The sequence below is a fragment of the Balaenoptera borealis genome (assembly GCF_965194805.1).
Source record: "Balaenoptera borealis genome assembly, chromosome: 13".
In the NCBI taxonomy this organism is placed as follows: Eukaryota; Metazoa; Chordata; class Mammalia; order Artiodactyla; family Balaenopteridae; genus Balaenoptera; species Balaenoptera borealis.
In genome coordinates this window covers 92,196,478-92,210,359 of record NC_138870.1, presented here as the reverse complement: position 1 = coordinate 92,210,359, position 13,882 = coordinate 92,196,478, and the positions used below count along the sequence as shown (strand labels likewise).

The 13,882-nt window shown below is 38.6% G+C and overlaps 1 protein-coding gene across 5 annotated transcripts in view; it reads left to right on the top strand.

The window, feature by feature from the left end:
- Positions 1-13,882, top strand: part of LARGE1 (LARGE xylosyl- and glucuronyltransferase 1) — a 596,040-nt gene that overhangs the window by 507,818 nt on the left and 74,340 nt on the right. For all 5 annotated transcript variants that reach the window (XM_082348930.1, XM_082348932.1, XM_082348931.1 and 2 more), the window contains exon 9: positions 1,474-1,599. In XM_082348930.1, coding sequence (XP_082205056.1) covers positions 1,474-1,599 — 126 coding nt within the window. The remainder of the gene's footprint in view (positions 1-1,473; positions 1,600-13,882) is intronic.

Below are 13,882 nucleotides of genomic sequence, written 5' to 3'. Positions count from 1 at the left end.
GTTAGGAGGTCACCGTCTTCATCTTGGTGTAGAATATCCAGTGCCTGCCCCCTGAGATTCCAGAAGACCAAGGCATATTTCCCAGACAAGATTCCATTTTCCTTTCTGGCAAATAGAATCTAACTTTTGAAGCAAAGCCTTTTGCTTAGATCCTATACTATGACCCCATCCTCAAGGGAAATGCGTTTAAATAGAAGGGACAAACCTCCTTGGCTGGTGAAACCAGCTTTTAATCCAGGCAATCTGAAGAAGCCCATGAACTCCACCAAACTATTAACATAAATTCATTAAAACCCCGTTTCTCATTTTGGCTAAGAAATGCAGAGGCCTGAGCCTTTGACGTTGAATCTACCAGGGTCACACATCTAGATTATGAGTTTCCCATGGTATAAATGGCCATCTTGAAATGTAAAGATGATTTCTCTGAGTTCTGTGCATTTTATCCTTTCCTGTTTAACCAAAAAGCAAGCTCACTCTCCCTGTTTTTGTTCAACATTCAGTTGTCTGATTTGTTGAATTTTTGCAAAGTTTTCTAATGTGGACGAAACAAGAAACTCTGTGGTGTTAGTTTACTGTTTTTTTTTAGCATTGTTATTATTCTGTATTTCCCAAGCAGCCAGAAACTAATTTCCTTTTTCAAACGTGAGATATGGTATAATGAATGAGTTAAAAATTACCCAGGTAGCTGTTTTAAACCTGAGGGGAAAATTGTCCTCCATCATCATATTTCAAGTCAGGTCATAATGACTTGAGTGTGTCCCCAAAAGCTAGCAACTGCCTGTCCATGTCCAATGAGGATAGTTTATTCAGCCATCTCCTGCGAATTCACCTCCCGAAACCACCTGTCAGCAGCTAGTTAATATGTGTGGCCTGCCTGGTGCAAGAGCTTGGAGAAGAGCTGGAAAGAAGTAAAGCCTCCCTAGAAAAGTCAGAGTTGGATTTGGAAGTGGGGAGCACGGGCACAGGCACCCTGGCCCGCAGGAATCCCAGGTGCATCCATCACCGAGTCTGCCCCGTGCCCCAGGAATGCTGCTGAAGCAGGATCTGTAATTTGTCTCAGCCCCTCAATGAGCAGAGCAACCTGTCATCACGCAGTTTCCTCTCCAGGAGGCTCAGGATGGATGACACAGGGTTCCTCGGTGAGGTGAGAAGAGGGGCGGAAAAGTGACTTCATTTATTATATGCTGGCTCGGGTGGAAAAGACGCTCCGTGTCTGCCCCCTTTGCTGGATGGTGCTCACTGAGACCAGCAGGACCCGTGAGCTTCAAGTCAGTGTGGGGCATTCCCCCCTCTCTATCCAAACGTGACTGCTTGGTTTCTAGAGATAAAAGGCAAGGGAAATGCCCTGCAGTGCAAGTGAGCCTGTGCTCCGAGCAGGGGGCTCAAGAGAGATTGCACGGGAGATGCGGTGCCTCAAGAGCCAGCATCACAAGCTCAGCCCATCTGACTGTATCTCTGGCTTTTATCCCCTAGGATATTTTCAACGCTGTCATCAAACAAAACCCCTTCCTCGTGTATCAGCTCCCCTGCTTCTGGAACGTGCAGCTGTCAGACCACACCCGCTCTGAGCAGTGCTACAGAGACGTGTCTGATCTAAAGGTAGGGTAAGGAAGGCCCTGGTGGGCGGTGGCAGAGGGAAGCTGGATGGGGCAGCGCCCTTCAGGGGGATGATTGGCTCGGAGCTTTGTGTGCAGTGTGGTGAGAGAGAGAGAGAAGGGTGCAGAAGAGCAAAAAGAATGGGCTTTTATTCTTTGTTTTGTTCCCCCCCACCCCGCCCTGTTTTGGCTTTCTGGAAAGCGTCAGGCCTCCCAGCACAAGAACCAGCTTGTGTGGTTATTCTTCCTGCTACCTGCTGCCGGCTGTTTTGGCTCATGTTGGCTCCCCAAATCCAGTCATTTAATTCAAATGAAAACATTTATTGAGGGCCTACTTTGTGCCAGGTGCTGTAGATATGGATATGAATAACTTATTTTCTACTTTCAAATCATTCTTGGCAGAGAGGAGCAGAGAAACATGTAAGGAAATAAATGTAAAGAAATATGACAGATGCTGTGATAGTTGTGGATGAGGTGAGATGCCAGCAGGGTGAAGGGACAGTGAGAGAAAAGCCTTTATCATTGGTCTCTAAGTACCAAACACAGTGGTAAGGCCTGACAGGAGATAGACAAAGAAGAAGGGGGGTATGTATCAATTACCTACTGCCACAGATAGTGCTGCGTAACAAACTATTCTAATAGGGGCTTAAATCATCAACCGTGTATTTAGTTGATGAGTCCACAGGTTGACTGGATGGTTGTCTGATATTCACTGGCTTAGCCAAATGTCTATGGTCAGCTTCAGATGGGGTGGCTGGTGGCTAGGGCAACTTGGTTCTCCTCCAGTGTCTCCCATGTCCTGTCAGCAGGCCAGTCTAGCTCGTTCTCATGGCAAAGCAGAGGTGGAAAAGGAAGCCCTAGGGCACACAAGGAAACCCGAGTCCTTCTTGCTGACATCCTGTGTGCCAAAGTAACTGTGTGGCTGAGCCCAGAGCTAAGGGGTGTGTCAGAATTCCCTACCTATAGTCGTGAAGGGTTGAAAGAGTGAATAACTGACCTCAGCTATTAAATGACAGATTAATGATTTGAACCCAGGCCTGTCTGACACCAAGTGTGTTTGCCCTCTGGCTGTAACAGAAGAACTAGATACATGCATCCATAGAGACTTTGTTTCATTTAAAATTTATACCCATTGCCCAGGTGACAATGTGGTGACAATAATTGCAAGTTATAAAAAGGAAAAAGGGACCCAAACCTTGCTTTTCTAACAAGTCAGGCTTCTCTTATTGGTTTCTGGTCCATATCCACATTATGTACATATTATATCTTATTTATAGTCACAATTTACATGGAATTTTGTATTCTTCCATTGCTTAGCCATTCTGGTTACCTTAGTTGTTTTCAAACTTTCACAAATATAAATATTGAACAGCTCAAAGTTCACACCTTCTCAGGAGTGAAATCACAGAGTCAAAAATAAAGAACTGTTTTTTAACGCACTTGAAATTCATTGCAAAATATTTAAAACAGAAGTACCTGCATTATTCATTCTTTAAATCAGCATTTATGAAATTCCTTCAATATGTCATATATTTGTTAGACATAAGGAGAATAGATGAAATGCACAGGAATATTTCCAAGAATATCATGAATTAAAAGTTCAAAGGGGAGGAAAATAAAACCAACCCTATAAAGAACACCTAAAAATGCTGCATAAAAATTTTTTTAATGTTTTGAAAGCATAGCTGATCAGTTCATAAATTAAATGAAGTAAGCAGAGGCCAAAAAACAGTGATAAAGTGTGACTCCAGAATGATAAGCAAAAAGCAGCTGCATCTGACATTTGCTGGGTATTTGCTTATCCTTGGTGTCTGGGAGCCTGGTATAAATGTAGGTAGCTGTATAATTATTGTTCAAACAAGGGAATGCTACCATGGGTTGCACTGGGATAATAGGCCTAAATCAAAATCAGGCAACCCATATGTATAGCCATTCTGTTGAAATGCTATGTGTGGGAACTTGGGCCCCAACACGAAAAAACACAATTAGAAGACCCTGACATAAAGTCAGGATCCATGAAGAGTGATATCCTCGGTAGATAAACAGTTTAAAAACCCATAGTATAGGAGGAAACAACAGAGATTGTTGCCTGTTTCATTCTTTGCTTTTGGTGGAATAAGAGAGAAATGTTTCCCCTGAGAATTCCTAATTTGAAGCCTGTGCTCATATTATTTGGGGGGCTAAAATTATATGTGTGGGGCAGAAATACACAGAAGAAAATGAAAAATTTCCAGACCCCTGGGAGAAACAAACAGAAATCTGATCTTGAAGAATACTCTCAAAAACAAGACTTCAGAATCCTTTAGATGGAGTTTCTAGAAAAATGAGTTCTCAGTCAGTTATCACTGAACACACAAGGAAGTAAGCTACCATGAGAGAGGGCAGAAACTGACCATAGAATTAAACCTCAAAGACTACAGGTATTAGACTCATCAGGCATGAAACATAATATAAGCATTCGTATTGTATAAAAAATTTAAAAAAGAATATTGAAAGTAGATTAGAGGAACAAGAGATTCTCAAAGATGAATAGGCCTATTCAGATCAACTAGGACTTGTAGAAGTGAAAAATATAATTATTGAAATTATAAATTAAATAAATGTGTTAAGCAGTAGATTAGACCCAGCTGAAGAGAGACTTAGTGAACATGAAGAGATATCTACGGAAATTACCCAAAACACGCACACTGAAAAAAAGAGATAGAAAAATAAAGGGAAGTTAAGATATTGGGATATGTCTAATTAGATTTTCAGAAGGAGATAAAGAGAAAATTGGAAGTGAGGCATCATTGGATGGGGTGGTGAATGGGAATTTTTCAGAACTGTTAAAAGGTATCCATAGATACAAGAAGGATTGTGGGGCTTCCCTGGTGGTGCAGTCGTTGAGAATCTGCCTGCTAATGCAGGGGACACGGGTTCGAGCCCTGGTCTGGGAATATTCCACATGCCGCGGAGCAACTAGGCCCGTGAGCCACAACTACTGAGCCTGCGCGTCTGGAGCCTGTGCTCCACAACAAGAGAGGCCACAATAGTGAGAGGCCCACGCACCGTGATGAAGAGTGGCCCCCGCTTGCCGCAACTAGAGAAAGCCCTTGCTCAGAAACGAAGACCCAACACAGCCAAAAATAAATAAATAAATAAATAAATAAATAAATAAATAAATAAATAAATAAATAAATAAATAAAAATAAAGGAATTCCTTAAAAAAAAAATGCAAAAAAAAGGAAAAGAAAAGTAAATAAGAGCATAGAAAAAGTAGGGGGAAATAGAAAACAAGAAATCAAAATGATGTAAATAAGTCCAGATATATCAATAATCAAATAAACAAATTTTGCCAGGGAGAAGATAGGTTGTCAGATTGACTAGGAAACAATATCCAACATATGCTATTTACAAGAGACATGCCTGATACAAAACTACCCAGAAAGGTTGACAGTAAAATTATGGGAAAAGAATATCAGGCAGATATCATCCCAAATAAAACTGGGTGACTATCTTGATATCAGACAAAGCATTGGTAGGTACAGAGATGGTCACAACTTAAAAACAAAAAGTTCACCAAGAAGAAGATATAAATGCAGATTCATTTACTCAATCTCTTAATGTTTTTGAGCCCAGTGATTCTTCTGAGTTCTAGGAATACAACGAAGGTTAAAGCAAACAAAAGCCTCTCACATGTGGAACTTTCTATCTAGGAGATAAAGCAGAGTTATAGGAGATAACAAGAGAATACTGTGAACAAAATTATGTCAATAAATTTGAAAACTGTGAAAGGAACATATTCCTAGAAATGTATAATTTATCAAAACGGACTTAAGAAAAAAATATAAAGTCTGGATTATTTTCTAGTCATTACACTTTCTTACAAAGAAAATAGTACCCCTAGATAGATAGTGAGAAGAAGATGTTTTACCAATTTTTTTTTTAATCAAAAGGTATTTCCAGTTTTTAGTCAACTTTTCCAAGGAATAGGAAAAGAGGAACACTTTTTTTTTTTTAATTTATTTATTTTTATTTTTGGCTGTGTTGGGTCTTCGTTTCTGTGCAAGGGCTTAATCTAGTTGTGGCAAGCGGGGGCCACTGTTCATCGCGGTGCGCGGGCCTCTCACTGTCGCGGCCTCTCTTGTTGCGGAGCACAGCCTCCAGACGCGCAGGCTCAGTAGTTGTGGCTCACAGGCCTAGTTGCTCCGCGGCATGTGGGATCTTCCCAGACCAGGGCTCGAACCCGTGTCCCCTGCATTGGCAGGTGGATTCTCAACCGCTGCACCACCAGGGAAGCCCGAGGAACACTTTTTAACTCATTCAGTGAGGCCAGGATATCCTTGATACCAAAACCAGACAAGGAGATTACAAGAAAGGAAAATTGCAGGCCTGTCTCATTCATGAATACTGATGTAAAAATCTTAAGCAAAATATTAGCAGACTGAATCCAGCCATGTATAAAATAGATCATACATCATGGCCAAGTTGGGTTTATTCCAGGAAATACAAGTGATCTAACATTGAAAAAAATCCACAAGTGTCATTTAGCATGTTAATAGATTAAAGGAGAAATACCATCTGATTATCTAAATAGATGCAGGAAAATTATTTGATAAAATTAAATATTCATTTGTGACAAAACCTCTTATGAACAGAATCTACTGAAAACCTACAGCAAACTTTTGCTGAGCATTTGCTTAGGGTTCTGCTAAATAATTAAAAGAAAACAATAGGGTGCCCACGAACACCCACACATTTATGGAAATTTGATACATGACAAGGTGGCATTGCTGGCCATTGGAGAAAGGATGTAATTTTCTGTAAATGGTGTTGAGACACCTGATTATGTACAATAATCAGGAAAAACTGAAAATGGGTCCCTGTCTCACACCATATACAAAACTTACTCTGATGGATTAGAGACTTCAAAGGGAAAGGCCAAATTAAATGTTGATTTTTTAAAAATTAGGAACTTAGCCTATGACCTTATAATAGGGAAAACACCAAAAGCGTATATCATAAATGAAAGGGTCAATGAATTCAACCACATTGAAATTAATAACTCCATCAAAGTGGCATCAAAAAGAGAAAAGAAAAAAAAAGTTTCAACATACACAACTGACAAAGGACTAGTAAACAAAGTATACAAAAATTTTTAATTTTTAAGAGAAATGTGTAAAATATAAATTCATTTCACAGAATTGCAAAGAAAATGGCCAATAAACACTTGAAAAGATGTACAACCTCTTTGTTAATCAGGGAAGTGAAAATTAAGACCACAAATAATTGAAAAAGTGGTACTAATGAAGTCTCATTTATCAGTAGGAACTCTCCTGTACCGTCGATGGGAGTGTAAATGTATACAACCAAGTTGGGAAAACACTTTGGCACCATACTGTAAACTTGAAGTAATACCTATTTTACAATCTACGGCTTGGATGTAATTGGTCAAAAATTGAGACTTGGACGACTTCCTGCAGAAAGCACTCTGCCAGCTACCAGCGGGCAAATGGTGACAGATTGAAGTCAGGCCATGTGTCCTCATAATAAATGGCATTGTTTGACTAGGCAGCAGCACAGTAGAGTTAAAAGCTCAAGTCTTATTTTCATATCAAAAAGAAAAACAATAAAATTCCACAAAAATCAGTGCAACTAAAAGCCTTGGCAGGCCTTATTGAAAAAGGAAGGAAATTCTGTCAGCCTACAACGAGGATGACCTTTGAAGACATGCTAAGTGAAATACTCCAAACACAAAAGGACAAATATTGTATGACTCCACTTATATGAGATAACTAAAATACTCAAATTCGTAGACACAGGAAGTAGAATAAAGGTTACTAGGGGCTGGGGTGAGGGGAGAATATGGAGTTAATGGGTACAGAGTTTGAGTATGGGATGATGAAAAAGTTCTGGAGATGGATAGCGGTGATGGTTGTACAACAATGTGAATGTACTTAAGGGCACTGAACTATACACTTAAAAATGGTTAAAATGGTAAATTGTATATATATTTTACCACAATAAAAAAAAATCTGGGGCTTCCCTGGTGGCGCAGTGGTTAAGAATCCGCCTGCCAGTGCAGGGGACACGAGTTTGAACCCTGGTCCAGGTAGATCCCACATGCCGCGGAGCAGCTAAGCCCATGCACCACAACTACTGAGCTTGCGCTCTAGAGCCCGTGAGCCACAACTACTGAAGCCCGCGCCCCTAGAGCCCGTACTTCTCAACAAGAGAAGCCACCGCAATGAGAAGCCTGCGCACTGCAACGAAGAGTAACCCCCGCTCTCCGCAACCAGAGAAAGCCCGCACACAGCAACGAAGACCCAACACAGCCAAAAATAAATAAAAATAAAATAAATTTTTAAAAAAAAATCTGGAGGTGGAGGGACCTTGGCAAGTGTCCTATGAAACTGATTGTTTTTAGGAGGATTAGTATGAGTTTCATTAAAGAAACCAGTCATAAGCCAGTATATTTGGCATGATTTCTGAGCACCTCTAAATTGGCAGCCACAAAAAGGAAAAGAAAAAGCTTCATAAATTAGAGGAGACTCTTCATTTGCAAACTTTCAACTTCTATGTTTTATAGATGCCAACAAAGCTTGGTCTCCAAGTGTATGTCCCATCTACCCATCACATACATACCAATGTGTTCATGCTGCCGTATTTATTGAGTGATTACTATATGCCAGGTACTGTTACAGGTCCTAGTGATGCCGCAGGAAACTAAACAGACAAAGCGATTGGTCACGTAGAGCTTACGTGCTGGCGTAGCAGATGGCTGTGCCTCTTTGGCGTTGCTTAGTGTTGCTTAATTATTGTCACTTTGAACCTATCAAATGAAATAATTTGTGAACCCCCTTTGGCAGCCTCTTCTATGTGTGAATAGAGGAGTTTCCATTAAATGACAAAACCATGAAGATAGATTTAAACCAAGTTTAATCCATATCTTTTTTTTTTTCACACACACACGCTGTATTTTATTTTTACAAGAGATAGACTGACACCAAGCATTGTACATGGATGACCACAACAAAAGCAACAATGATTGCAATTTCCAAACATGAAACACACTCATACTATGTCATAATATTGACATTCAGTCCAGTAATCCTCCACTGTAACAGCTCCTTTACTTTGCAGTGAAAATTGATTTGTATATTCTTTGCCTCTGAGTCCTTGTGGGATTTTTTTTTTTTAATTCAAACAGAAAGTCACAAAAATTATACTCATCCTCATCAGTTCACTCAGTCCCATGTAATTAATTTTTTTTAATCTTGATCTTTTGTTAGCACTTTTATGAGTTCATCAGTTTTTCATTAGAGTTCTGAAAATGCTTATTTATTCAGTTCAGCAGTACAGTCAATTACCAAAAACCTGTACTTGTCAGAGTCTTTTCCATGAATTTCTTGAAGATGAAACCCTTTTATAGGAACATATTTGCAAAAGCATCAGAGTACACCCAGAACTGTCTGTAAATGACAAAAGACTTAAAAATGACCATGGTTAAAGATTTGATGAAAGTTCATAATAATGCAGTTGACAAGAAAATTAGTTATTTCTGATATACATTTTAAAGTAATAACTAGGATTATGACTTATAACATTATACCAGAACATATAAGATTTTTAGAAATTTCATGTAATGTCTGAAACATTTATATTAACATATTTCCATACAAATAACCCAATGAAAGTTTAGTATTAGTTGTTTTGTTTGTTTTTTTATACTGCAGGTTCTTATTAGTCATCACTTTTATACACATCAGTGTATACATGTCAATTCCAATCGTCCAATTCAGCACACCACCATCCCCACCCCACTGCAGTTTTCCCCCCTTGGTGTCCATATGTCTGTTCTCTACATCTGTGTCTCAACTTCTGCCCTGCAAACCAGCTCATCTGTACCATTTTTCTAGGTTCCACATACATGCGTTAATATACGATATTTGTTTTTCTCTTTCTGACTTACTTCACTCTGTATGACAGTCTCTAGATCCCTCCACGTCTCAACAAATGACTCAATTTCGTTCCTTTTTATGGCTGAGTAATATTCCATTGTATATATGTACCACAACTTCTTTATCCATTCGTCTGTTGATGGGCATTTAGGTTGCTTCCATGACCTGGCTATTGTAAATAGTGCTGCAATGAACATTCGGGTGCATGTGTCTTTTTGAATTACGGTTTTCTCTGGGTATATGCCCAGTAGTGGGATTGCTGGGTCATATGGTAATTCTATTTTTAGTTTTTTAAGGAACCTCCATACTGTTCTCCATAGTGGCTGTATCAATTTACATTCCCACCAACAGTGCAAGAGGGTTCCCTTTTCTCCACACCCTCTCCAGCATTTGTTGTTTGTAGATTTTCTGATGATGCCCATTCTAACTGGTGTGAGGTGATACCTCATTGTAGTTTTGATTTGCATTTCTCTAATAATTAGTGATGTTGAGCATCTTTTCATGTGCTTCGTGGCCATCTGTATGTCTTCTTTGGCGAAATGTCTATTTAGGTCTTCTGCCCATTTTTGGATTGGGGTGTTTGTTTCTTTAATATTGAGCTGAATGAGCTGTTTATATATTTTGGAGATTAATCCTTTGTCCGTTGATTCGTTTGCAAATATTTTCTCCCATTCTGAGGGTTGTCTTTCCGTCTTGTTTATGGTTTCCTTTGCTGTGCAAAAGCTTTGAAGTTTCATTAGGTCCCATTTGTTTATTTTTGTTTTTATTTCCATTACTCTAGGAGGTGGATCAAAAAAGATCTTGCTGTGATTTATGTCAAAGAGTGTTCTTCCTATGTTTTCCTCTAAGAGTTTTATAGTGTCCAGTCTTACATTTAGGTCTCTAATCCATTTTGAGTTTATTTTTGTGTATGCTGTTAGGGAGTATTCTAATTTCATTCTTTTACATGTAGCTGTCCAGTTTTCCCAGCACCACTTATTGAAGAGACTGTCTTTTCTCCATTGTATATCTTTGCCTCCTTTGTCATAGATTAGTTGACCATAGGTGTGTGGGTTTATCTCTGGGCTTTCTATCTTGTTCCATTGATCTATGTTTCTGTTTTTGTGCCAGTACCATATTGTCTTGATTACTGTAGCTTTGGAGTATAGTCTGAAGTCAGGGAGTCTGATTCCTCCAGTTCTGTTTATTTCCCTCAAGACTGTTTTGGCTATTCAGGGTCCTTTGTGTCTCCATACAAATTTTAAGATGATTTGTTCTAGTTCCGTAAAAAATGCCATTGGTAGTTTGATAGGGATTGCATTGAATCTATAGATTGCTTTGGGTAGTATAGTCATTATCACAATATTGATTCTTCCAATCCAAGAACATGGTATATCTCTCCATCTGTTTGTATCATTTTAATTTCTTTCATCAGTGTCTTATAGTTTTCTGCATACAGGTCTTTTGTCTCCCTAGGTAGGTTTATTCCTAGGTATTTTATTCTTTTTGTTGCAATGGTAAATGGGAGTGTCTCCATAATTTCTCTTTCAGATTTTTCATCATTATTGTATAGGAATGCAAGAGATTTCTGTGCATTAATTTTGTATCCTGCAACTTTACCAAATTCATTGGTTAGCTCTAGTAGTTTTCTGGTGGCATTTTTAGGATTCTCTATGTATAGTATCATGTCATCCGCAAACAGTGACAGTTTTACTTCTTCTTTTCCAATTTGTATTCCTTTTATTTCTTTTTCTTCTCTGATTGCCGTGGCTAGGACTTCCAGAACTATGTTGAATAATAGTGGTGAGAGTGGACATCCTTGTCTCGTTCCTGATCTTAGAGGAAATGCTTTCAGTTTTTCACCATTGAGAATGATGGTTGCTGTGGGTTTGTCATATATGGCCTTTATTATGTTGAGGTAGGTTCCCTCTATGCCCACTTTCTGGAGGGTTTTTATCATAAATGGGTGTTGAATTTTGTCAAAAGCTTTGTCTGCATCTATTGAGATGATCATATGGCTTTTATTCTTCAATTTGTTAATATGGTGTATCACACTGATTGATTTGCGTATATTGAAGAATCCTTGCATCCCTGGGATAAATCCCACTTAATCGTGGTGTATGATCCTTTTAATGTGTTGTTGGATTCTGTTTGCTAGTATTTTGTTAAGGATTTTTGCATCTATATTCATCAGTGATATTGGTCTGTAATTTTCTTTTTTTGTAGTATCTTTGTCTGGTTTTGGTATCAGGGTGATGGTGGCCTCATAGAATGAGTTTGGGAGTGTTCCTTCCTCTGCAATTTTTTGGAAGAGTTTGAGAAGGATAGGTGTTAGCTCTTCTCTAAATGTTTGATAGAATTCACCTGTGAAGCCATCTGGTCCTGGACTTTTGTTTGTTGGAAGATTTTTAATCACAGTTTCAATTTCATTACTTGTGATTGGTCTGTTCATATTTTCTGCTTTTTCCTGGTTCAGTCTTGGAAGGTTATACCTTTCGAAGAATTTGTCCATTTCTTGCAGGTTGTCCATTTTATTGGCATAAAGTTGCTTGTAGTAGTCTCTTAGGAGGCGTTGTATTTCTGCGGTGTCTGTTGTAACTTCTCCTTTTTCATTTCTGATTTTATTGATTTGAGTCCTCTCCCTCTTTTTCTTGATGAGTCTGGCTAATGGCTTATCAATTTTGTTTGTCTTCTCAAAGAACCAGCTTTTAGTTTTATTGGTCTTTGCTATTGTTTTCTTTGTTTCTATTTCATTTATTTCTGCTCTGATCTTTATGATTTCTTTCCTTCTGCTAACTTTGGGTTTTGTTTGTTCTTCTTTCTCTAGTTCCTTTAGGTGTAAGGTTAGATTGTTTACTTGAGATTTTTCTTGTTTCTTGAGGTAGGCTTGTATAGCTATAAACTTCCCTCTTAGAACTGCTTTTGCTGCATCCCATAGGTTTTGGGTCGTTGTGTTTTCATTGTCATTTGTCTCTAGGTATTTTTTGATGTCCTCTTTGATTTCTTCAGTGATCTCTTGGTTATTTAGTAACGTATTGTTTAGCCTCCATGTGTTTGTGTTTTTTACGTTTTTTTCCCTGTAATTCATTTCTAATCTCATAGCGTTGTGGTCAGAAAAGATGCTTCATATGATTTCAATTTTCTTAAAATTACTGAGGCTTGATTTGTGACCCAAGATGTGATCTATCCTGGAGAATGTTCCGTGCGCACTTGAGAAGAACATGTAATCTGCTGTTTTTGGATGGAATGTCCTATAAATATCAATTAAATCTATCTGGTCTATTGTGTCATTTAAAGCTTCTGTTTCCATATTTATTTTCATTTTGGATGATCTGTCCATTGGTGTAAGTGAGGTGTTAAAGTCCCCCACTATTATTGTGTTACTGTCAATTTCCTCTTTTATAGCTGTTAGCAGTTGCCTTATGTATTGAGGTGCTCCTATGTTGGCTGCATATATATTTATAATTGTTATATCTTCTTCTTGGATTGATCCCTTGATCATTATGTAGTGTCCTTCCTTGTCTCTTGTAACATTCTTTATTTTAAAGTCTATTTTATCTGATATGAGTATAGCTACTCCAGCTTTCTCTTGATTTCCATTTGCATGGAATATCTTTTTCCATCCCCTCACTTTCAGTCTGTATGTGTCCCTAGGTCTAAAGTGGGTCTCTTGTAGACAGCATATATATGGGTCTTGTTTTTGTATCCCTTCAGCAAGCCTGTGTCTTTTGGTTGGAGCATTTAATCCATTCACGTTTAAGGTAATTATCTATATGTATGTTCCTATGACCATTTTCTTAATTGTTTTGGGTTTGTTTCCTTTTCTTCTCTTGTGTTTCCCACTTAGAGAAGTTCCTTTAGCATTTGTTGTAGAGCTGGTTTGGTGGTGCTGAATTCTCGTAGCTTTTGCTTGTCTGTAAAGCTTTTGATTTCTCCATCAAATCTAAATGAGATCCTTGCCGGGTAGAGTAATCTTGGTTGTAGGTTCTTCCCTTTCATCACTTTAAGTATATCATGCCACTCCCTTCTGGCTTGTAGAGTTTCTGCTGAGAAATCAGCTGTTAACCTTATGGGAGTTCCCTTGTATGTTATTTGTCGTTTTTCCCTTGCTGCTTTCAATAATTTTTCTTTGTCTTTAATTTTTGCCAATTTGATTACTATGTGTCTCGGCATGTTTCTCCTTGGGTTTATCCTGTATGGGACTCTCTGTGCTTCCTGGACTTGGGTGGCTATTTCCTTTCCCATGTTAGGGAAGTTTTCGACTATAATCTCTTCAAATATTTTCTCTGGTCCTTTCTCTCTCTCTTCTCCTTCTGGGACCCCTATAATGCGAATGTTGTTGCGTTTAATGTTGTCCCAGAGGTCTCT